Source organism: Oncorhynchus nerka, linkage group LG27, assembly GCF_034236695.1.
Source record: "Oncorhynchus nerka isolate Pitt River linkage group LG27, Oner_Uvic_2.0, whole genome shotgun sequence".
Taxonomy (NCBI): domain Eukaryota; kingdom Metazoa; phylum Chordata; class Actinopteri; order Salmoniformes; family Salmonidae; genus Oncorhynchus; species Oncorhynchus nerka.
The window spans coordinates 64,822,495-64,849,085 of NC_088422.1; the positions used below are offsets into that span (position 1 = coordinate 64,822,495).

General features: G+C 42.7%; 1 protein-coding gene across 2 annotated transcripts in view; it reads left to right on the forward strand.

Moving 5' to 3' along the window:
• Nucleotides 1-3,933: 3,933 nt before the first annotated feature.
• Nucleotides 3,934-26,591, forward strand: part of LOC115112136 (protein BEAN1-like) — a 43,914-nt gene continuing 21,256 nt past the window's right edge. Inside the window, exons 1-3 of one of the 2 annotated variants that reach the window (XM_029638963.2) lie at nt 3,934-4,351; nt 5,656-5,730; nt 6,902-7,030. In XM_029638963.2, coding sequence (XP_029494823.1) covers nt 4,324-4,351; nt 5,656-5,730; nt 6,902-7,030 — 232 coding nt within the window. In that variant the 5' untranslated portion in view covers nt 3,934-4,323. Of the gene's footprint in view, nt 4,352-5,655; nt 5,731-6,901; nt 7,031-26,591 lie in introns of those variants that run through there. The other variant, XM_029638964.2, reaches the window with a different exon arrangement.

The following is a 26,591-nucleotide window of genomic DNA, read 5'->3' on the forward strand; positions in this document are numbered from 1 at the left end:
GAGGGTAGGTAACAACATCTCCACCCTGCTGTCCTCAACACTGGGGCCCCACAAGGGTGCGTTCTCAGCCCTCTCCTGTACTCCCTGTTCACCCATGACTGTGTGGCCATGCACGCCTCCAACTCAATCATCAAGTTTGCAGATGACACTACAGGGGTAGGCTTGATTCCCAACAACGACGAGACGGCCTGCAGGGAGGAGGTGAGGGCCCTCGGAGTGTGGTGTCAGGAAAATAACCTCACACTCAACGTCAACAAAACAAAGGAGATGATCGTGGACTTCAGGAAACAGCAGAGGGAGCACCCCCCTATCCACATCGACGGGACAGTAGTGGAGAGGGTAGTAAGTTTTATGTTCCTCGGCGTACACATCACAGACAAACTAAATTGGTCCACCCACACAGACAGCGTGGTGAAGAAGGTGTAGCAGAAATTTGTCTTGTCACCAAAAGCACCCACAAACTTTTACAGATGCACAATCGAGAGCATCCTGTTTGGGCTCTATCACCGCCTGGTAAGGCAACTGCTCCGCCCACAACCATAAGGCTCTCCAGAGGGTAGTGAGGTCTGCACAACGTATCACTGGGGGCAAACTACCTACCCTCCAGGACACCTACATGAAGATCATCAAGGACAACAACCACCCGAGCCACTGCCTGCTCACCCCGCTATCATCCAGAAGGTGAGGTCAGTACAGGTGCATCAAAGCAGGGACCGAGACACTGGAAAAACAGCTTCTATCTCAAGGCCAACATACTGACTCAACTCCAGCCACTTTAATAATGGAAAAATTGATGTAATGCATGTATCACTAGCCACTTTAAACAATGCCACCTTTATGTTTACATACCCTACATTACTCATCTCATATGTATATACTGTACTCTATACCATCTACTGCATCTTGCTTATGCCGTTCTGTACCATCTCCATTCATATGTTTTTATGTACATATTCTTCATCCCTTTACACACAGATTACTCGTTGGTTATTACTGCATTATCGGAACTAGAAGCACAAGCGTTTCGCTACACTCGCATTAACATCTGCTAACCATGTGTATGTGACAAATACAATTTGATTTGATTTGATTTGATTTGTATTTTCAGGCTATACACCATCCTCTAGTCATTGTTTACATTTTACTCATTTAGCAGTTGCTCTTATCCAGAGTGACTTAAATGAGCTAACGGGGTTAAGTGCCTTGCTCAAGGGCACTTCGACAGATAGTTCACCTAGTTGGCTTGGGGATTCGAATCAGCGCCCTTTTGGTTACTGACCCAACGCTCATAACTGCTAGAACGCTTGTTATACTCATTGCTCAGTTGAGTGAGTGGCAGGCCTGTTTAAAAGCTATTAAGCATTTTGCCTTTTTGAGTTCAGTAGATTGGTTTGTATTGTATTTAGCTTCTTGTAAATATCATTGAACATTTTGGTAAATCACTTTTTTGCACTAGACCTATCATCACCGGGCTGCACTCTAACTGAAACTGGCTGTATTTGCACCATATTTGTATTCTCTGGCTTCTCTGTGTTCTCGAACCCTCCTAACTGGACTGGCAGATCCCGTTATATGGTAACACAATGGATATGTTCTCCTCTAACAGACTACCTCTGCCCAGTTGTGAAAAAGTACCCAATTGTCATACTTGAGTGACAGTAAAGATACCACAATAGAAGTCTAGTAAAAGTGAAAGTCACCCAGTAAAATACTACTTTAAAAAAGTCTAAAAGTATTTGGTTTTAAATATACTTATATAAGTATGTAAAGTAAATTGAATTCCTAAAATATACTTAAGTATCAAAAGTAAAAGTTTAAATCATTTCACATTCATTATGAATTGAACCATTTTCCTGTCCTGCTAAGCATTCAAAATGTAACCAGTAGGTAAAAGGTACATTATTTTCTTTAGGAAGGTAGTGTTTTAGAACACCTACTCATTCAAGGGTTTTTCTTTATTTTTTACAATTTCCTACATTGTATAATAATAGTGAAGACATCAAAACTATGAAATAACACATCTTTAATCATGTAGAAACCAACAAAAGTGTTAAACAAATCAAAATGTGTTTTGTACTTGAGATTTTTCAAATAGCCACCATTTGCCTTGATGACAGCTTTGCACACACTTGGCACAAACTTTCCCAAAAATCACAGATTCAGTTTTTTAAAATCCTGGTTGAAAGATTTCCAGGAATCTTCCAACTGGGATTTCTGGAAAACCTGGGAAGTTTTCTAGAATTTTGCAACCCTGCTTGCAAGTCATATTATGCTGGCTTGCAAAGTGATATGTAATTCCTATTGGAATCCAGCCACAGTTATATCCAACAGTTGGCATTTTTATTCACCCACAACCTGCATTCATAATAACTGCCAGGGTCAGAAACAGTGTGAGGAGCCCTAAGCTATCTAATCTGGAACAACCATTTCAGTAACAAGTGCAAAAAAATCAAAAAAAAAAAAAAACTAAATTATTGGACAAATCAATATACATGCAAAAACAGAGATATTCAAAACAATTCTAAAGAATCTACCTGCAGTAGAGCATGCTGGGAAAAAAAGTTAATTTGTTATCATATCATTAAAAAATATATATATGTGACTTCTCATTTACTTTTGAGTCAATGCCACATTTTCATTGACAGTTCTGCTTACTATAAATATTTGAGTTAAAAATGTCTTTGGGTTTACAGTGCATTAATTTACAAATCCAAATGCTATCAAGTTTATGGGTATGGATACATTGTCCTTATGATGTACACATAATTACAATTTCTTTCAGCAGACACACATAATGGGAAGAACGTATCATAATATACATCATCAGCAAACCTTTCTGGCAATGCATTGTATCACCAGTAGGGGTGGCCAACACACCTATCATGGAATATTTGTAATACCACACATCAACTTGATGAATTGTTTTTTAAATATTATTTTTACATTTAACATTTATTTAATTAGGCAAGTCAGTTAAGAACAAATTCTTATTTACAATGACGGCCTTCCCCGGCCAAACCCTAATCCGGACGACGCTGGGCCAATTGTGCGCCGCCCTATGGATCTCACGGCCGGTTGTGATACAGCCTTGAATCGAACCAGGATCTGTAGTGACGCCTCTACCACTGAGATGTAGTGCCTTAGACCGCTGTACCACTCAAAAATGTAACACATTCCTAATATTTTTTGTCTTGCCCATTCACCCTCTGAATGGCACATACACCATCCCATGTCTCAATTGTCTCAAGGCTTAAAAATCCTTCTTTAACGTGTCTCCTCCCCTTCATCTACACCCATTGAAGTGGATTTAATAAGTGACATCAATAAAGGATAATAGATTTCACCTGGGTTCACTTGGTCAGTCTATGTCATGGAAAGAGCAGGTGCTCTTGATGTTTTGTATACTAAGTGTAGGTCTAGTGTCTTTTCTGAAGTTATTATTTAAGCTAAAAATTAAAAATGTCCATTATATTCAATGAAATGTATTAAATTCTAGAATTGGAATTTCACTAATTGATTCAATTGAAGTGGTATTGACCCCAATCTCCTCTTTTTCAGTATCCTCCTATGTAGTAATACATGAATAAACAGTGAATAAAGTGGATAACAGTCGAAATGTGTGGATGTCAGAAGACAGTTCACAACATAATAGCCTTTGTCTGCTTGAGAAAACGGAAGAAATCAAATGAATACAAATACTGTAAACTTAACATTAAAACAGAAAAATTTGGTGCTCTTACATCCTGGGACATTCATATTGTATTTGCCCAGTAATCAGCAATATGGTATCCATCCAACTACCCTTATGTCATTTGTAAACAATCGCCAGTGTTGGCACATGACTGTCGCTACCCGCTTGTCATCTAAATTAAATATCATGGCATTATAATACTGTATGTTGGATAACTGAGCGCTGCAAACGAGCTACTACGTTCGCAGCCATGGCGGGACATAGAAGATGCTTCTTGCTGCAGAGTGTTTGATTTGACGGCTTTTGAAGGCATTTGGTTTACATGCTCGATGGTTACACTGTGAATTTGAGAAGAAAAAAAACGAGTATTATCGAGTATCTAACAGAAGTTTAATGAGTGATATACATGCTATTTTGGCCAGGTGGGCAACGTCTCCGGTCTACGGCACGCGTGTTTGAGTTGGAATTTGGACCAGGGAAGGTGTTCTGAGGGTTTTCACACCAGATATTATGTGGCACCGTAAGATATCGTAACCCTTTTAATCATGATGTTTTCTTCGAATTAAACAAGTCATATTTCTGCTGGTAGGTAGGCTATCCGAAATCGAACGACAAGAAAACACCTGCATCACATGGGGATATTTTTATACCGGTCGGTGGGTACGTACTGTATCACTCTTTCCTCTTGTCCGATAAACTGTTGAATTTTGGTTTATAGACCTGTGGTCTGCGTAGAGTATTCCAGGTTGAGCAGTTGCTTTTTTTAGTTATGCTGTGTTGTCAGTACACCTTTAAAGATGTTTCACCATTGAGAACATGGCATCCATGCGCCATGCTTGCGCTTTCATAGAATGTTTACAAAAAAATGTATTGAAGTCATTCATATTTTCTCATTATTACGTTATTAGTTTGGTTCTTGTCCAAGGAAGGCCATGAATTGATGACTGACCCAAAATAGGCCAAATTGGGCTGTCACATAGGGCTAGCCCAAGATTGATGAACATAGTGTATACAGGCACCAAGTGCTATGCACCTACCCCTGAGGAGTATGTAGAATCTAGCTAGAGAGCATTGCATTTATCTTCCAAACATCCCCAGAATATATATGGTACAGTACATGGAAACAGAGCTCTGCTTGGAACTATACTTGTCCAATTTAAAGGGACTATTTGCATTTGATATGTCCATGTTACTGTACAGTAGGACAGCCAGTTTAGAGGCCCATCTGGTTTCATATCAAATCTAAGTATCCATCATAGTGCTCTATTAGTAGATGTAGAGGAAGATGCCAACCCACTGACTATGTTACATAATGTTCATGAGAAGTTATTACAATTCCATTAATTGTCATCATTTCCATATTCCTTTTTTGGGTTCTTTTTCAACATATTGATCTGGGTATCCAGAAACTGTCTGATACCGGGTTGGTTACACAACTAATCAACTTGTTTTCTGCCTTTGATAAATACAAAAAAGACGGAGCTGACAGTGCCAAATGAATGAATAAAGAACTATAGATTTTTCTACGGGGGATATTAAAGTCTTATCTTGATCTTCACATTTTAGCTTGTCAATAATACTGTCACATCACCATAAAGGTTGGGCTTTGATGTTGTGAGATAACTGGCATGACTGTCTGAATATCTGATCTGTAGTCAGCTCTGATGTAGTTTTGCCTCAGACAGTAATGGTCATGGCAGCTTGTTGACCAAAGCCAATATGCATTACTGGCTTTGTCCCACATTCTCCTTTGGACCTGAAATACCAAGCCAAGCCATGGCTTGTCCAAGCTCTGCATTAGCCTCACCGGGCCTCGGCAGAAATGCCAAAGAGGCATGATGTGATGTCAGAGTCAGCCAAGAGGGAATAACACCTCAGTCACCATAAAACAAAGTTGACAGGGCTACAAAATGAGATTAATGCTTCCTCTCTCTCTGTTTCATTTTTGCCCTGTACCTCGACAGCTCTAGCACTGCACACTCCCCTTGTCTGTGGCACCTCAAACGCCATTGAAGTTGTCAGGAACTACTCCAAAGCCTGTGAGTTTTCTCTGTGTTTTACATGATGTTCCAATGCTCAGTACAGTATTTCACCATGGCTTCTTATACAAGGAATGCACAGGTTATATCATACATGAGTGTTGGTATATGAATGTATGGTGTGTCTAATGTATGATACAGGACTCATGGTCCGTGAATGGAGTGTACTAGAATCTAAGAGATTTTAGCTGTCGCCTGGAAGATGCAGTGTTATGTAAGAGCACTATGCACCTTTGGTTAGCGTGACATTATACACTCTGCTTTAAACAGGACATGAATGGCAGGGCTTTGTGATGGCAGGCAGTACAGTCATCCTTCATACAGTGTGCACAGAGTAAACGTCTTCATATATGACTCACCTCATTTAAATAATAAACACACACATGCACAATACACAAAAGTAATAACACACGTATAATACAGTGCTTGATTAATTTACATATTGATTTATTCTAAACAAGAAAATGACAACGTGCATTTCAAGATAACCAATCTGAAGCAGATTTCAGTGTTAATAATTTCCACCAAGTTACAAATCCAATCTCCAAACGCCTTAACGGGATACTTTGGGATTTTGTCAATGAGGCCATTTTTCTACTTCCCCAGAGTCAGATGAACTCGTGGATACCATTTTTAATGCCTCTGTCTCTAGTATGAGGAAAGTTAGAGGTCGTTTTGTGAGCCAATGCTAATTAGCATTAGCGCAATGACTGGAAGTCTATGGGTATCTGCTAGATACCCATAGACTTCCAATCATTGCACTACACACTAGTTAGCAATTGCGCTAGCTCTAGTTAGTAACTTCCTTCAAACTGCACACAGAGACATAAAAATGGTATCCACGAGTTCATCGGACTCTGGGGAAGTAGATAGATTCATTGCCAAAATCCTGAAGTATTCCTTTAATATTGCATGTAGAGGGGTCCTGGTATTGATCGGATACCTCAGACCCTGTGGTTATGTACAGGAACAACTAATGAACACAGGGCAGTGTGGGTGGCCCCTTGGCTGCACACTACACACAAATACACACGCACACACATGCATGTGCCTCAGGCTCTATAAACAACAGGGAGCCTGTCACTCACATCACCCCCCTCTCTCTCTCTCTCTCTCTCTCTCTGTCTCCCTCCCCCCTCACAATCTCCCTCCCTTCTGCCTGCCCTTGCAGATGAGGACATCGCCCTTCTGTGCAGAAGAGAGGAGCTCAAGTTCGGCACCTGCCTCATTAACCGGCTGAAATGTTACTATAAGAAGGACTGTGGAAGGGAGTACATGTTGATGAAACTAATCTGCTCAGGTAAGGGACATATCCTTACATGTTTACTGCAAATGTTTTATGGGAATTTTCTTAATGGTACTTGTCACGGTGTATACTAGACTGATTATCCACATAATATTATATGTGTAATGACTAAGAACATGTAACTCTGCCTCTTTAGAGAGATAATAATAACCATGGCAACATATGTCTGGGATGTGATTGAGAACATCTGTTTCTGTCTTTAGTTGATTAAATAGTGTAGTTGTAAGCTGCCTCAGGCACTCCTCTTCAGATCAATTTCCCTGACAGAAATGCAGACCCCAAGGCCAATGTCCAGAGAACTGAACCACTTAAATAACGACCTCAGGTGTCTCAAATCTATATTGACTTCCTGAGGTGGTAGCCATTAGTGTTGCAGTGTTGATTGTCATGATTTTATTATATCACTGTACGTACAGCGCTATGGGAACACACATCCCATGCTGTCAAAATGACACAAAATGCCGGTTCCTGCTTAAAAAAATTAACTGATAAATAAATTGATATTACCAACACGGGTTGTCATCCATCCTCAAAATGTGATGTTCCAGTCCTAATACAGTGACACAAACATGGTTTGTACATCAGTGGTGACCACGTGTTGCCTTTTTGTGTTACAAATCGGCCTCAGACTTTGCCATTTTGCCTTTTGTATAACACCATCTCTGAAATATGATCTATTGGCTGCTAGGTAGCCTCGGTCCTTTATAAGTACCTTTCCAGTGAACAGCTTGTCCCCTCGGCCACGGTGTGTTTACACCCGCCACTAATGCAGCCTGACCTTTCACTAAACTGTTTGCAGAGAGAGAAAATTGTGCCCACAAACGGCTGCAGTCAGTCAGTGGAACCTCGATACGTCATGTGGTCCCTGGCACTCTTCAGAAGAGCTCTAATGAGTCACCGAGGGCTCCTCAACCAGCCACAACATCTATCTCCTGACTGACTATTGGGAGAGGGCTGGGATCAGGGAGGAAATTGTTCCCGTTAAAGCTGGCCCTTGTGTGATTTTATGGCATCCGTATTCTACATACATAACCATTGAAATCTGAATGAAGTAATATCAAGATGAGAGGAAATGTTTAAACTCTTTTCAAAGTATTTAGCATGTTTAGACTGCACACAGACTGTTGTGTTGGTATCAATAAACTAAGCTGTAATGGGAGTTTTCCCAGTGATGAAGGGTGGCTAAACCTATACAGCCTTGCTGGCTGCTCTGACAATCATAGCGCCTCTCAAAGTAATACTCACCAATCCCTGCTCTCCTTCTAATCTATAATTCACAGCTCATCCCCCTCACACCTGAAATGTCACCAGCCCCCTAGGCTGTGGAATGACTTTCAGCGGACAGACTCCCCGCTCTCGGGCAAGCTGTAAAAAATGAATAGAGAAAATAAATAGATAAAGAGAATGGAAAGGCAGGATCTTTTTTTAGGTTCCTCTGTGGACATGCCACTAAGCCCAGCACAGTCCTCTATGTTGACACTGTAGCTGAGGACTTTCTTTGATATTTTGTTGGGGATCACCCATCAACATGTGGCTAGCCAAGTGTGTTGCTACTATTTCAGTACCTCAGTGTTGGGTGTAGAACTTCACTTTCCACAAACAGATCACTGAGAATGTCTTCGATTAATGAATTTGCCGTCTTAAAAATGTCTTTGTAATCTGATTGTCATGATAGCAGATACTATCTAAGCGATCTTTATTTCTTAATGCCTTTCCTTTTGAGGACCTATAATATAATACACGTGTTAATAATACAATTTGATTAAATGAATACACTTCAATACATTCAATGGATGAATCCTCGCATCTTGATCAAATATATGTGTATTAATTGTATAATATATTAATTCAGATATTACCTGCTTCATACTGTATGCCCAAGCATACTATTTGCATTGTTTGCGGTGAATAGATAACCTCCAGCATCCTGAATCTCCTGTTAACCTTCCATTAGTCACAGTGCAGATATCTGCTTCAGCTCTCAAATGAAAGCACCGGCTCTGTGCTCCCATGTCAAATTAAATAGTGGAGTGGTTTTCATGGATACAGCACTAACCTCTTCACTTTGTTCCGTGTATTCTTTGTCATAGTCATTCACTTCCAAGAAGTATCTTCACCCCACACTAGTGTGGCAGCGACACTGTATTAAGTTGGTCTTTTATTTCAGCGTTCTGATTGAGAAAAGGGGCCTCAGTGAAGGATAGCTCGCTGAAGGATAAAGGATACAGATGGGACATCGGGGCTCTATCCTTGAGAAGGACACTTAGCCCAAATTGTTTTTCTAAATATCCAGCTGTAGAAGTGGATAATATGTAAATCTATCCATCTCCCGGTGGATCAGGGCATCTGCTGAGTGGGTAAATAAATAATGTAAAGAGTAGCAAGTGGCTGACTAATCCTGCCACTTTGCCATCATGCCCCTTTCCTGATTTGACCTTCTCCTCACCGCTGCCAAGGCAGACCTAGGGACTGTGACGGTGGCTCTGGATCCCCCTGGAGTGATCCAGCTCACCCTGCTCATGCCCTGCTGGCTGTCTGTCAGAGTAGGGACATACAGGAACAGACAGGCTCTACGCTGTGGCTGCACTCCCCAGACCACATCCATCACCACTGTAATGTACGGTTCCTTAACATCTACAAAACACCGCCAGCTCCTCTCTACCAGGAAAACACCAGATCGTGTCATCTGTGTTATCTAGTCTGTGTGTACTGTCATTTGTTTGTGTTGTGAATACCTGTTTGCAACTTGTACAGTTTCAGAGATGTGCAAGCTGGGATGATGATTCTATGCTGAGGGGAGGTTGCAACACAATCATTTTGAGTTTGTTTGGAAATACAATGCATGTAAATGTCAACGTACAACACCCAAACGTCAATGTGCAATCACACCAATCATATCCTACACTGTAATTACAATGTGTTTGGCCACAGGATGTAATGCTATGTAAACATACATTTGAGCAACACCTATTATGAAGCCTTTTCACAGACAAAAGTTGAGGCACGTCGTCTTTCCAAACCTTATTTCGGTGCCTTCATATTTCATAGGGAGATCTATGGCCACTTGAGTTATTCTCTCCTTAAACAATTTCAATTATCTGTACGTCAGAATGTATTCAATGATGTACACTGAGTGTACAAAATATTAAGAACACCTGCTCTTTCCATGACAGACTGACCAGGTGAATCCAGGTGAAAGCTATGATCCCTTATTGATGTCACCTGTTAAATCCACTTCAATCAGTGTAGATGAAGGAGAGGAGACAGGTTAATAAGGATTTTTAAGTATTGAGACAGTTGAGACAAGGATTGTGTATGTGTGTCATTCAGAGGGTGAATTGGCAAAACAAAAAAGTAAGTGCCTTTGAACGGGGTATGGTAGTAGGTGTCAAGACCTGCAACGCTGCTGGGTTTTTCACACTCAACAGTTTCACATGTGTATCAAGAATGGCGGGTTCCTAATATTTGATATACTGTATTTCCTTTTTATCTTTTGATCAAAGAGCCAATCCTTTTGCACCCTTTGCATCTTAATAAGTATGATTGTTTATCCTAGCAAATCAAGTCCTCAGAAAAAAGCACTCGTGTCAGTAAAAAACGGGACCGGATTTTAAACGGTCTGTTCCAGTTCAGTGCACATGATCTACGAGTACAATGGTACCCATGATCCTTTGCTTATCCATCAGAAAGAACCCCATATTTGATGAATTATGAAAATGTCAGAAATTGGCACATTTGCACATTTCTGTTGCATTTTCACTTGGTCCAGGTATGACCATCTATATGCATATTAGGATATGTGGTGAGATTTTAGAATATTGAGGGTGGGGATAAAATACCAAGATGGTTCTGCTTCAGTTCCCTTGTCACAGTAGAAAAAAACAACTATTAAAGGCATTGCAGGTGGCCAGATAGTGGTGGCAGATGTCAGGTGAATTCTCCCTGTGCCTTTTGGAAGAAAGCTATTTTCTTTGCAATTAGTGGCCAAGATTTCTTAATAGCATCTAATAATTGCAATGGCAAACTGCTGTGGGGTGGAGTGAGTGAGACAGGAGGAGGATGGAGACAAGTTGTCCTCTATGAGTGCCTCTATTCACATTACTTGCTTTAGACATATTCCTTTAATCTATCACTTTGTCTAGGCCTCACCATTTACAGCAAACATGATGAGAACGAATGTGTCTGTGAATACGATGGCTGGAAAATGGCTCCAGAACACTGTCGGCAGAAGAAACATTATTGTGTTCTGGTCTTAACACCCCAAGCATCTGTTCCTCCACACATTGCAAAAGCAATGGGATTTCTCAAAGCGGGAAATGTGCTTACACATGCCATACCCAATTCACAGCTGTGGATACAATACGCAAAGGTCAGTAGTGCCCTATGGCAAGCCTGCTTCTCCCTATACCCAGCTGTACCCTAGGGCCCAGGTTATAATTTACCCTTGTATTGTGTCACCCATGTATGTTTTAAATTCCCCAGGGTTTCAGATGAAGGCCTGTAGTGTGCAGTAGGTTAGGTATGGACATCCGTCTTCCCGTCAGTTGAAAAGTCAGGGCAGATACAGTAGGAGGGATCAGGGGTTATTACATCAACTAGAAGCTGGGGTTATTGGAGCCGCTTTAACCAGATTAAGAGGCTGCAGTGTAGCTTCATCCCGTGGGCTCAGTGTGCCAGCCATGACAGTGAGTGGAATCAAAACAGCCAAATCCCACTGAAATGGGCCCTCCTGACCCACTAAACTCAGAGGTCTGGATAATGCAGGGCCAGGCCTTATTTATTTATTTATATTTAACCTTTGTTTAACTAGGCAAGTCAGTTAAGAACATATTCTTATTTACAATGACGGCCTGGGAACAGTGGGTTAACTGCCTTGTTCAGGGGCAGAACGTCATATTTTTACCTTGTCAGATCAGGGATTCAATCTAGCAGCCTTTCGGTTACTGGCCCAATGCTCTAACCACTAGGCTACCTGCCGCCCCATACTCTGGCTGTCTGTGTGTTTGGGAGGGCCAGCAGACATGGTCCATACATGCAGGTTTATCCCAGGTACTCCTCTAATCTGGGTTAACTGACTTGGGGAGAGCTCTCTTTAAATGGCCGCCCCTCCTCCCAAAGTGTATAATTATCTTAGAGGGATAAAGTGCAGTGAAGTCACGGGCTGTTTATTGTCATTGACAGTGTTTTAGGACCGTGGTCGTCGAATTTGGGGAAAAGCTGACTATACACACATACTTTAATAACAGTGAATTTAAAATATACTGTAGTCCTGATCAAGAAACGATGTTGTATCTAATCGGCTAATGCAATGTTGAATGTCGTATGACCTTGAGCACTACCGCTGGAGGTCATTCACTCTGAAAACCTTTCAAAGAGGCTTTGTGTGCCTGGAGTAATCAACTGTTCTTCAGAGCTCACTTGAATCACATGGATAATCATGATAACCAAAACCTGTCCCCCGACCCGCCCCGCCCCTTTCTGTCTCTAGCATGGCATCACAGTAAACCTGGTCCCCTGAGGAACTCTGCAGATGTGTAGCTTGCTGGCCGCCACGGGCAATCCAAACTGGTTTGATCCAGAATGAGTGCAGCTCAATTATTCACTCACTCCCTTTCGGGGTTCGGTTGTCTAATTCGTCTTTCCATGGATCCCCCTTAGAAGGGTCTCCGTATGAAGTTTCCCACCAGCTGGAGCCTCTGGCAGAGCTGGATAAGGACAGGATGCCTGTGCTCTCAGACACCTCTAAGTCTCAGCCAATTATGGCGTAGCGGATGTCAGTTTTGACAGACTTATGCACTTTTCACCATTTCATATCTTTCTGACACTTTCCACAACAGCTTGGAGTGAAGCAGCTTCCTTTGCCTAAATCCACAGAGGCTGAATAATCCACAATATGAATGGAAATAAAGTCAGAGGCTAACCAAACTCTAAGAGGACAGTGCATTTTCTTCTTCAATATCCCCTTGTTCTTGTAAAGCCAGGCACGCTGGAGGGAGGCACAGCCAGTCAATGATTTAATCTCGTAATCTTCTTTTGAATTAATATAATCAAAAGGCATCAACTTTCATTCTGCAAGTTCTTCCCTGGTCGCTGTGTTTTGGTGAGCCAATACCTGCCACTGTTAGATAACCCACTTGTAATGATAACAATTTGTTCTGAATTGAAGTCTTCCATTTTATGACATGACCTAGCTCTTCCTCTACTTTGAGTTAGAATCATTTCCTGTAGCTGTTGTGTCATGCTGCTGCTCCTGTGATGTTACTGTTGCAAGAGGGACAGACAGTTCCAGACAGGTTTGGCCCTAGATTTGTACAGGAAATGACTCATTCATACCTAACCCCATTAAGCCACTTTAGACTGATGGTGTCTGGACTTCTGGGATAGGAGCACTGTCACACCTCCACCTCAATGGGAGACAAACGAATCACATTTCATTTTCTTGTTTTCACCATGGCAGCCTCAAGGGATTGGTCAGACGCTTTATTTTCCACACCGTTAATGTCTGAATTGTCGAATCAATGGCAGATCTACAGGTCTCCACTGTTTCAATGGCTCAGTGCTCAACATGTATCTGTGATGGCTCTATGTATTATTGTCTGTTAAAGGGGATTTTCCCCTTTTTCAAACACTATGCTTCTGAAAAGTGTCCAGTCCAGCAGAAATGGGGTAGGGATTTTGAGTAATTTCAAACTGCTGCCAGGCAGATGAGCAAAAATATATATTTTAGGATTCGTCATGATATCTAATGTGAAATATGCAAAGACCTAATTCCTCTGACTCTAATTCTGTTGCGTTGATGTTGACTGATCGGATTGGGTTAATGGATCTAGAATAGTGAACTATGGTGATGCCGCGACATCACACACATACGCATGCACACCGTACACAACAACCACGGACCTCCTGGTAAAGGAGTAGGGTTGGATGTGGCAGAACACTGGTATAACAGTGATCATCTGTGCCAACCGTTCTGTGGTGTATTAATAGGTGAGCTAGAATGCATAGAGACTTAAGCCTCTATGATCCAGTTTGACCCAGATATTCATTCCCCCTCCATGGCTCTGTGACCCACATCCAGTCATATCCAACTTCCCTTCATGTATAATATTGTGTATGGTGTTACGCTGTGAAGGAGGCTGTCTTATAAAGGGCATTGTGCCCAGATACAGTATTAGGTCGCATCTCTGAGACAGATACAGTTCATTTGTTGTTCCATGCAGATGTTACTGTTTTGTATCACCTGTAATCTCAATGAACTGTTTCAATAGAATAAACTGAATAGTTAATGTGTCTTTGCAAAATAGGGGCCACTGCTATCTATCTCTTTCATGCATATCAGTTGGGATCACAGGAGGCTGCTGAGGGGAGGACGACTCATAATAATGGCTGGAATGGAGTGAATGGAATGGTATCCAACACATGGAAACCACGTGTCTGATATGTTCAATACCATTCCATTGATTCCGTTCCAGCCATTACTCTGAGCCCATCCTATCCAATTAAGGTTCCACCGGCCTCCTGTGGTTGGGATATCGTATGATTGAAGGTGTGACAGGGCCGGAGTGGAAGAGACTGATGTCTATTGGGTTTTTGCTGTTCTGTGGATTGCTTGCTCTCCTTTTTACACCAGCCTCTGGGTTTTAGAATCAGATCTCTGATGCTTTGTCTTACAGCCAGAAAAACAGCCAAGACCATGCTGTAGGCAGGAAATGGGTCACACCATGTATTGTGTAAAACATAGAGCACACTGTGGTTTGCTGTCTTTGTCACATTGAATACAGGGGCTGACGATAACAGAGCTGGGTACACGTGTGTTTGTTCCTATTTCTTCATAGGTCTGTTTTTGTGTACTGTTCATTTGTCTCTGGGTCGTATTTGATTGAGTTTGTGTGTGAGCGAGAGAAAATTATAGAGAGAGAGAGAGAGAGAGAGAGAGATGAAAAAGAGAGGGGGAGAAAGAGAGAGAGAGATGGGGAAGGGAGAGAGATGAGAAAGAGAGATGAAAGAGAGAGCGAGATGGGGGAGGGAGAGAGATGAGAAAGAGAGTGTAAAGGAGGGGGATAGGGAGAGGGAGTGTGTGTTAGTATTTGTCCCCCTGGAGCTGTTGCTCTGTGCAGTCACAGTGTGCTCTGGCCTGGTCAGCAGCTGTCGTGTCATCCAGACTCAAGCCTGATTCTGATGGCTGTGCTGCAGGATGACCTTGAGCCGCTGAATCAGTCTCATGCTAAATTGATTTGGGAGGGTTGCTGTGGAGATGGCTGCATGGCTGACAGACTGCCCAGTAACAGCAGTCCCATCCCAAGTCACAGTCAGGGAGCAACAGTGACATCTCAGCCCTGGAGGCTCCTTTTAACACTGAATGTGAAAGGATGGAACATCACTGCGACTATCAGATCCATTATAACCCATCCATCAACCAGCCAGCCAGCCAACTGAGTCTGTCTACCACAGGGTGTGCGAAATACATCCTACCACCCACTAGTAACATGCAGCCAACGGGTGAAATTATAAGATATTATCACACACAGAAGCTGTTATATGGACCTGGCATGGCTTGGCTAGTATGTGTGGTATGCTCTGTATAAACAGGTGTAGTAAAGATATAGTATCTTAATTTGATCACTCTGTTGTGGCTGAGTGTTTTCAAATGAGCCTCGTGATAAATACATTCACTGAAAACCAGCAGTTCTCTTTCTTTCTCACTCGCTCAAACGCACCAGACAGAATAAATGCCCTACTACTGTAGGTCCTGCTACTACGACATTCAAATGTACAACAATGTATCTGAAATTCAGCCATATACAGTACATCAACAACCATAGTTTTATATATCCTGAACAAAAAGACGCAACATACAACAATTTCAATGATTTTCCTGAGCTCATATAAGGAAACCCAGAATGTTGTCCCACTCCTCTTCAATGGCTCTGCGAAGTTGCTGGATATTGGCAGGATCAGGAACACGCAGTTGCACACATCGATCCAGAGCATCCCAAACTTGCTCAATGCGTGACATGTCTGGTGAGTATGCAGGCCATGGAAGAACTGGAACATTTTCAGCTTCCACGAATTGTGTACAGATCCTTCTGACATGGGGCCGTTCATTATCATGCTGAAACATGAGGTGATGACAGCAGATGAATGCCACGACAATGGGCCTCAGGATCTTGTCACGGCATCTCTGTGCATTCAAATTGCCATCGATAAAATGAAATTGTGCTCGTTGTCTGTAGCTTAGGCCTGCCCATACCATAACCCCACCGCCACCATGAACATGGGGCACTCTGTTCACAACGTTGACATCAGCAAACCGCTCGCCCACACAACTCCATACACGTGGTCTGCGGTTGCGAGGCCAGTTGGACTTACTGTCAAATTCTCTAAAACTACGTTGGAGGCGGCTTATAGTAGAGAAATGAACATTAAATTATCTGGCAATTGCACACACCCTCAAAACTTCAGACATTCAAAACTTCAGACATTTTAGAGTGGCCTTTTATTGTCCCCAGTCAAATGCACATGTGTTATGATCATGCTGTTTAATCAGCTTCTTGATATGCCACACCTATCAGGTGGATGGATTATCTTGGCAAAGGAGAAATGCTCACTATCAGGGACGTAAACAAATTTGTGCACAGAATTTGAGAGATATAAGCTTTTTGTGTGACTGGAACAATTCTGGTATGTTTTATTCCAGCTCATGAAACACTTTACATGTTGCGTTCATATTTTTGTTCAGTGTAACTTAATAATAACACAAGATAGATATTGGTCTACGACATAGAAGTGTATCCAAAATGCAGCTGTAGGCTGCACCTAAACTATAGCCTAAAGTAGCCTATGAAAATAGAATGTTAGAACGTTTAACTTTTTTGAGAATAATCAAATCCTCCTGCAGGATCATTTTACTCCTGCGGCGAAACTGGTCAAATTAAGATCCGACATCTCTGTGAATATGAGAGTTACGACTTTCTTTATTATTGTTTTTGGAGCAATATGTTTGGAACATTGAATCACAATAAGCTTTTGTGAACTGAACTGTGAGTGTGCTTTCCACTGTAGATACGGTATCTGGTAAGAAGCATAAAAATAAAATAAAAAGTCTAGTCAGTTAAGAACAAATTATTTTTTTACAATGACTGCCTACCAAAAGGCAAAAGGCCTCCTGCGGGGACAAAATAAAATATAAAATATGATTATAGGACAAGACACACATCACGACAAGATAGACACCACAACACTACATACAGTAAAGAGAGACCTAAATACAACAACATAGCATGGCAGCAACACATGACAACACAGCATGGTAGAAACACAACATGGCAACAACATGGCAGCACCACAACATGGTAGCAGCACAAAACATGGTACAAACATTATTGGACACAGACAACAGCACAAGGGCAAGAAGGTAGAGACAACAATACATCACACGAAGCAGCCACAACCGTCAGTAAGAGTGTCCATGATTGAGTCTTTGAATGAAGAGATGGAGATAAAACTGTCCAGTTTGAGTGTTTGTTGCAGCTTGTTCCAGTCGCTAGCTGCAGCAAACTGAAAAGAGGAGCGACCCAGGGATGTGTGTGCTTTGGGGACCTTAATGAAAGTGACTGGCAGAACGGGTGTTGTATGTGGAGGATGAGGGCTGCAGTAGATATCTCAGATAGGGGGGAGTGAGGTCTAAGAGGGTTTTATAAATAAGCATCAACCAGTGGGTCTTGCGACGGGTATACAGAGATGACCAGTTTACAGAGGAGTATAGAGTGCAGTGATGTGTCCTATAAGGAGCATTAGTTGCAAATCTGTTGGCCGAATGGTAAAGAACATCTAACCAATCTATAAATTACGTCTCCAAAATCTAGCATGGGTAGGATGGTCATCTGAATCAGGGTTAGCTTGGCAGCTGGGGTAAAAGAGGAGTGATTACAATAGAGGAAACCAGATTTGAACCTTAGCCTGCAGCTTTGATATTTGCTGAGAGAAGGACAGTGTACCATCAAGCCATACTCCCAAGTACTCGTATGAGCTCTAAACCCTCCGAGGTAGTAATCGCACCTGTGGGGAGAGGGGCATTCTTCTTACCAAACCACATGACCTTTGTTTTGGAGGTGTTCCGAACAAGGTTTAGGGCAGAGAAAGCTTGCTGGACTCTAAGGAAGCTTTGTTGTAGAGCGTTTAACACAAAATCCGGGGAGGGGCCAGCTGAGTATAAGACTGTATCATCTGCATATACATTTTATGAGAAAAATTCCTACTGCCTGAGCTATGTTGTTGATGTAAATTGAGAAAAGTCTCCTGAATTCCTGCGTTCATGTGTCAAAGCCTGCAGTGCCCTGCTCATAAATGACCCATGAGCCCCTGTGTGAGTATCATACCCACCTCCTGGCTGCCTGGTCTGGCAGTAGGTGAACGGTAGAGGAGCGAGAGGCTTCGTGTCAGGCCTGGGATCCGGACATCCTTCCTCACTCCACTGGTGATTTGACATGACTGCTTAATGACTACCTCAACCAAGGGCCCAGAATCAGACCTGACGTTTGCTCAATACAACCGGAAGCCGCTCTGCTTGTCGACTGAACTGATCTGCTGCTGCTAACTCACAAACAGAGCAGAGAGACAGAGACAGTACTACATGTACAGCCCTTCCTTTGTCATCAACAGAACCACATCCTGAAGAAAAACACTTTGTGGGGAGAAGCAGCCAACATTTGTTCCCTTAATTTGATATATTTACCTTTATTTAACTAGGCAAGTCAGTTAAGATCAAATTCTTATTTACAATGATGGCCTACACCAGCTAAATCCAGACGACGCTGGGCCAATTGTGCACCACCCTATGGGACTCCCAATCACATCCAGTTGTGATACAGCCTGGAATCAAACCAGGATGTGTGTAGTGACGCCTCAAGCACCGAGATGCAGTGCCTTAGACCGCGAGCCACTTGGGAGCCAATGCTTCTGCTTTTCGACTGTAACCCCAATGTTACATTAGTCATACACCCTTATGTTATAGTGATGGGGGGAAAATAATCTGCACCGTTACATGTTTGGAGATATTATTTTTTAAGATATATCATATCGTATCTTTTTGACAATATCGCAATATTATTTTTTGCCCTAGCTGGCTGCACAAAAACTCTAGTATTTCTCCTTCATAACTTGTTCTTCATCTTCTTTTTAAATAGGGAGCCAATTTGTTTTCAACACTCCATGACTGATCAAAACGTGTTTTCCCATGTCTCTCTCTTGTCCGTCTGCAGCAGACATATGGTGAGCAACATGTTTGGAACATCGAATCGCAATAAAATGACAGTATCGAATCGCAATAAAATCACAGTATCGCAATAAATATCGTATCAGCACTTAAGCATTGTGACAATATCGTATCGTGAGGTCCCTGGCAATAGCAGCCCTATTATGTTATACTAGGGACATTGTGTTTCCATAGCTAGGGCTGACAGTAGGAAGAGCAGAATCAACAACCTCTGCATAAACCAAACAGTTGCTTTGTGAGAAAGTGTTCAAGTTCACAGTCAGCCATTGTTAAGTAAATGCCAGCAGAAAAGTACCAGTGGCCTGGCTTTGGCCCCAGGTGAGAGCAGGTCTGCCGGAGCCACGGCCCAGTGAGACACAGGTGCCGGCCCGCATAGATGGAAACAGAGAAGTCTGAGCCTTTTTTGTGTAAAACATTGGGGTAAAACCTTTTTGGAAATGCACCATGAGTGAACTGCTATGTCTTTGGTCTAGTTTGTACTTTTCAAAAAAGGGCATGGAATGTTACTAGTACACCTGTATTGTGTTTCCAATTATCCCCGGTGCCACTTAGCAACACTTCAAGGTGTACCAGTGGCACTCCCTTTACTATTGGATGTTTTGTAAGTAAACTACACGTTGGCTTTTTGAAGCGCGAGCTACTGCAGTGTGTGCTTTGTAGTGTGGCTAAGATCGATTTCTGCTCAATGAAGCAGGCTCTACCTTACATTAGAAGAATAGATTGCGGGGGAAGCATTTCTAACAGTCTGTGGTGCTTTTCCACGCAGTGCTGTCCATCCCCCAGACTCGTCATAGACGGCCATTTCTTCCCTGTGTCTGTCCTCATAAGACTTCCGCTCACCCCCCTTGTGGCATTGAAGGAACACATTTGTGATGAGAGGAGAATAGCTGTCACCCGGCAGAGACAGGGCAGTCCTTTCACTCGTCCCCTCCGCAGTCCTCTCGTCTTCTCTCACTCTTCTTTATTTGCCTCTCTTTTTTCTCCTCTTATTCTTCTCATATGTTGCAGTCTTTTGGTAAGCGCTGTGGACATCTGACATGTTTTCTTGTTAATCGAAGAGGGAAATTGTGTGTGTGTGTCCCTGCCTGTCGCTTCTGTTATCCCCCGGGTTGCAACGGGAAGTTATATTACTGCAAACTTTCTAATTTTACAAGTAAACTACCAGAATTGTGTTATCTTTCAAGGATTTTATGTAATCTATCGCGAGACATCTAGTGGCCCTTTTTGGTACTTCAGATTTGTACAGGTGTCTGTAATTATTTTTGGCTCTCTGTATGACCTTATCACCTGCAAAATGTATTAAATATTTTTTTTTTGGGGGGTGGGATGACAAAGCTGTTAAACATTATCCTAAATATAATTGGTGTTAAAGATGAGGGTTTCAGCATGAAATATCCTTTATATTTTTCTTCACACACTTTTTTTATTTTACTATGTCCGTTTGTTGTCACTGTTTTGCCTTCAAACTGGTGGCAGTTGCATCAACAGTTGGAAGAGTTGCAGAGTTAATTGAAAATAATGCCATTGTTGATTCAATGCTTTTTTTCATTAGTTATTTTCTCGCTATTTTCTCTTGGACCATGTGGTCTATCAACTAGAAACTCATGGACAATATGGAACTAAAAAAATGTATACTAAATATGAATAAAAACATTTTTTAAGCTATTGAACTATAAATTACCAAAGTTACGATAGATTGTCATAGATTTTCTGTTAATTACCGAAATTACTGAAGATTCTGGTAGCTTTGGTAAACTACCGCTATCTTCGCAACCCTACCCGTGCCACACGGGACACACTCGGGGAAATAAGCAAAAGAGTTGTGTCACCTATTAAATCAAGTAACAAATCTGTGTGAGTGGGAGTCCCATGGTGGATCATGTGTTGCTTGTAGGAGGTAGCAAGGCTTGTGTGACGTAAGACACGGAACTGCCACCTAGTGGTAGTCATTGTTCTGACCTGGGATATCAGCCTGTCTTCCAGTCCCAGAGTTGTTTATTTCCTGCTCAGAGGATACCTTCGTCTTTGGAGTTGAAGTTGGGATTTTGCTGTTATTGAAGCCTATGGGGATTGCTGATTTAAGTCAAAAATACTCTCATAGTCCTTTTAATTCATAATACCAATACATATTGTTAAAGGTGGATGTAGAGCTAGATATTTTCTTCTTTTTAACGCTGTTATATTTCAGAATTGAAATAAATAAATATAGATGTCCTTGAGGTCAGAGCAGAAATCAGGCATCTGCAAAATATCTCTGCTCTTCTCTGGCATACAATAGGTTCATCTTCTAGAGGCATGCAAGGTGACATTTGTTTTCCTCGTCACCTTGAGAGAATGCCCACAACGTCAGGGAGGACTGTTATCGTTGAATGCAGGGAGAGGAGTCCTTATCACCCCTCATTCTATAGGGCCATATCAATGTGTTTTACTCTCTCTCCACATAACCATGTACCTCTCATACTGGGTAATACACATGTACTACGACAGCCTTCATCTTCTCCTCACTCTGCATTCCCTACTGGCCCAGTGACCATCACCATAGATGACACAGGTTGTCACCTGCACAATGTACTCAGTGATGGATGTCCCTTAAACATATTCATAGTGCAGCCATCTTCAGTACAATCTTATATATATTTTTAAAAACGTTTTTAACCTTTATTTAACGGTTACCAAAACACATCCAGACATCCTCTCAGGATCAGACTGATGTCTCAATGGCATGGTCCCTCTAGCTTGTATAGAGTCTATGTCTGCTAAATGACTTAAATGTAAATGTAAATGTAAATAGACTATTTAAAGCAGACCCTGTCATCATCTATCCGAATCGTAATAGTCACCTTAGATCCAACAAGGTTTCACATGGGTAAACAAGCATGTGGCCAACCGATGCACTAGATGTGGCCTTGGTATGTACTGTACATGTCAGGACAACACAGGCATTAGAGCGATTGTCTTGTATTGAGGTCATACAGGAACTTCCTGTGTGTACTGCGGTACTGTGTATTTGTCATGTCCCACTGAATCAGCCTATAGTGTCAACATATTGAACACGAGGAACTGCAGTGGACTTCTTCTCACAAGGTTGTACATACCAATGTGTGATAAATATGTTAAAATGGCTACCCGGTAAAGTGTGAATTGGCGTATAAAGAATTGACCAATTGCCATGTGTTAAAAAATGATCAGCACCTGCTTGGGTTGGTGCTGAAGACGTGTTAATTAGCTATGGTTCGTCTTCTGTGTTAAAAACATAAAAAATCACACTGAATTCACACCGAAGTTGTGGTTATCATATCTTAAATCTGTCATTCGAGGGGGGAAAATGAACTTCTTAAGATTTTATAGACTTGTTTGTTTGTGTTATCCGATCTCTCTTCTGAGAGAGATAGAGATGCTGGTTATGTGTCATTTAATAATGTTCGGTTCGTATCCCACTGTTTTATATTATGCTCCTATAGCAGTGATGCTGTTCAAAACTTCTTTATTCTAGCATCTCCTGAGAGTAAAGCCTCTGAGTTCCTCTGTCTAACCAGAATAATGTGCCAGGAAAGATGCCCTCGCTCGGTTTTCTTCTCCCACTCTCTCTGCAGCTGGGGCCAGGCCTGCTAACCCCACAGGGCGCACAAACATCACACAGACACAATTTATAACAATCACCTCTCCCGCTCTCTCTCGCTCCCTGTGCCTGTCCTCACACACACGCACTCTCTCTCTCTCTCTCTCTCTCTCTCTCGCTCTCTCTTTTTCTCTCTGTCTGTTCCTCTCTCTCGCACAATCACACTCACGCACTACCGTTCATATTCCCGGAGTTATCATATTGAGGTTGATACCATCGTACAGTAGACAGTTCCACTGTTTGAGAACACCAAAGTCCTATGAGAAATATATAGTGTGTGGGTGTACTACTTGGCTCTGTCTGGATTACAAAGCACTTGAGGAGGAGCGGAATGATATTGTGAATTTAAATCACAGGGAGCTTTATCGATGGGTCCTGTTTAATGTTCAACAGAAAGACAGGGCAGGGTTGGCAGGATAGGAGTGGAGTCTTATGGGAGCAAACACAAAGACAGTGAGAAATGCCTTCTAATCTTATGAATCTTGACCAGGGAGTACACAGCTGTCATATAAACACAAAGGCACAAGGGGACAGACTACCACTGTTAGCAGCATTATCTGAGCATGAGGAAAAGACATTTGGACTAAATGTGGGCTATAATTATTGTAATCTGTGGTACAAAACTGGAATGAAGTCCTGTGGGAGAAAGGGAGGGTCGATGAGAAAGCGAATGGACATGGAATTGTGTGTTCAACACCAATGCAAAGTTGAAGAAATAAGGATGAAACGGGAGTGATCGAGAAAAGGGGAGGATATGATCTTTCATAAAAATATGAGAAATTGAGAAAGAGATTAAGAGAGTGAGGGAGAGAGGAGGGTACATTGATTATATATGGTACGTAGTCCTGGTGTTCTGGACTGGTGTGACCCTCTGCGTCGAGCGGGCTGGCTGTGTTCTCTCTGTGAGGTCCTGTGTCAGGGGCCCAAGGGCAGGTTTGGAGAAGGTCAACAAGACGTACTGCTGCATGGAGGAGCAGCAATCAAATACAATCAAAGTGCTCCATAGACCCAGGCCCTGACAATATGCCATTCACTCAGCTCAACAGTAGACACGCGCACTTACGTACACATTTGCTCTCTTTCTTTCTCTTTCTTTCTTGCTCTCACTCACTCACTCTCACACACACATACAAACAAACCCAGCTTCACCTAAGACATTCTCTGGAGAATCCTCCACAGTACATCCTGTATCATGCACATGGGCAATATGACGTCCCAGACATGTGTCTCCCAATGTGAAGCACAGCCAGCTGGATGACCCAAGGCATCCATGGTGCATTGGCTACAGCACTGGCCCCTGGAAACATGGCCATGTGGCACTCTGCTGATGCTGTTGTCTTTACAGGCACAGCACTGCAAAATGCATCACTTACTGGATAGTAGGACTGAACCCATACTGCTGAATTCAGCACATACTGTATCAGGACTACCAATCACTACTACCAATTGGTAGGTACATGGTGTCAACTAGGAGTTTAGCAGGTGAATTACTTAAACAACAAACTATAATCCGACTCTTTAACTATTTGGCGCAGTCATGGCCCTCTCCAGTATGTGAGATTCATGAAGAGCAACAGCGGAAGTTTGCTCAAATTATGTTTCTAAAAGGCCTCTTAATGACAGAGCAAAGGCTAATTAGCATCACTGTTTTGGGCAGAGAAGAATCACACTAAATTAAGAAAAATGCTAACCGTGCCCAGATGCTTGATACACAACGAGAGTTGCCTTTTTTTTAGAGTGAGGCTTTGACTTGATGCCTTTAGAAATATCAGGCTGTATATATATGTATCTCTCACCCTCTCTCTCTCAATCAGATATCATATCAAATAATACAGTTATTATTCAATAGTGTGTGATTTCAATGCATCACTGATCTAGTGATTGATTTTGATGTCTCTACTCTCTGCTCATTTATTTTCCCGGCTACCGTCTTTTAGATTAAACCAATCTTTATAAACCATCAGCTCGGGGAAAAGAGTCCTGAGAAAGCATTGTGTAAGCAGTCCTGTGAATCATATATAACCATAATGAGTTGCCCTGTAGAATAATCCAATTAACCTACACTGTGATATCGCCCTTTATTGCCCTCAGACCTTTCTCTGCATTAACACTGACCTCAGACTTGTTCCAGATCAGTATTAATGGAAGACTGGACTTTATTTTGACACACCACTGTATATCTATTACCAGTAGGATAACTTCACCTCTCCTTTCAATTAGGAGGAGAAACCCTCGGATGGAATTTCCCCCAAATCAATCTATCAATGTATTAATCAATTTAAGAAATCTGTTCATTTATGGTTCTGTAGTGTAAGACACAGCCTGTGGAATCATTATATTTGCATAGCTAGTTCACTCCCAGAGCAACAGGAGTGGAGCAGCAGTGACGGTCCTCGCTGGTTTTCTGGTGGCGCACGGCTCGCTGGAGGTGTACACGTGTGTCCTCCATGCGCCTAAACCAGTCGTACACCACAGGAGCTTCGGTCTGACCCTGATGGCACGGTGCCAGAACCGGCTGGTACCCCAATACACACTGAAAGGGGGAGAGGTTAGTGGAGGAGTGGCTAAGCGAGTTCTGTGCCATCTCGGCCCAAGGCACGAACACCGCCCACTCCCCCGGCCGGTCCTGGCTATAGGACCGCAGAACCTGCCCACATCCTGGTTGACTCTCTCTACCTGCCCGTTACTCTCGGCGTGAAAACCTGAGGTAAGGCTGATCGAGACCCCCAGACGTTCCATGAACGCCGTCCAAACTCTTGACGTGAACTGGGGACCCCGATCCGACACTATATCCTCAGGCACCCCGTAGTGCTGGAAGACGTGAGGTAACAGGGCTTCTGCAGTCTGTAGGGCCGTAGGAAGACTGGGCAGAGGGAGGAGACGGCAGGACGTAGAGAAACTATCCACAACGACCACGATCGTAGTGTTTCCCTGTGAAAGAGGAAGATCGGTTAGAGAATCCACTGACAGGTGTGACCAAGGTCGTTGTGGAACGGGTAAGGGATGTAGCTTACCTCTGGGCAGGTGTCTCGGAGCCTTACACTGAGCAGGAGGAAACAAACCCTCACGTCCTTTGCCAAGGTGGGCCGCCAGTACATCCCAGTCAAACAGCGCACTGTCCAACGGATCCCCGGATGACCAGAGGAGGGAGATGTGTGAGCCCCCACACGACCGGCACTACCAGGCAGGAGGCCGGGAGTATTGGAGTCTGATCCATGGGCCGCTCCTCTGTGTCATAGGCATGGACTCTGCCCAGTCTTCCTACGGCACAACAGACTGCAGAAGCCCTGTTTACTCACAGTGCGTCTGCCTTCTTTCTTATTCTGGGAACCTGGTCTGTAGGATAGGGTAAACACAAAACGGGTAAAGAACATGGCCCACCTTGCCTGACGAGGATTCAGTCTCCTCGCTGCCCGGATGTACTCCAGGTTGCGGTGGTCAGTCCAGATGAGGAAAGGGTGTTTAGCCCCCTCAAGCCAATGTCTCCATGCCTTCAACGCTTTAACCACAGCCAACAACTCCCGGTCCCCCACATCAAGACCCCCTAAATTCTAGGGGGCTGGTAAAACCCTGGATCATTGTTATTCTAACTTCTGCGACGCATATAAGGCCCTCCCCCGCCCTCCTTTCGGAAAAGCTGACCAAGACTCCATTTTGTTGCT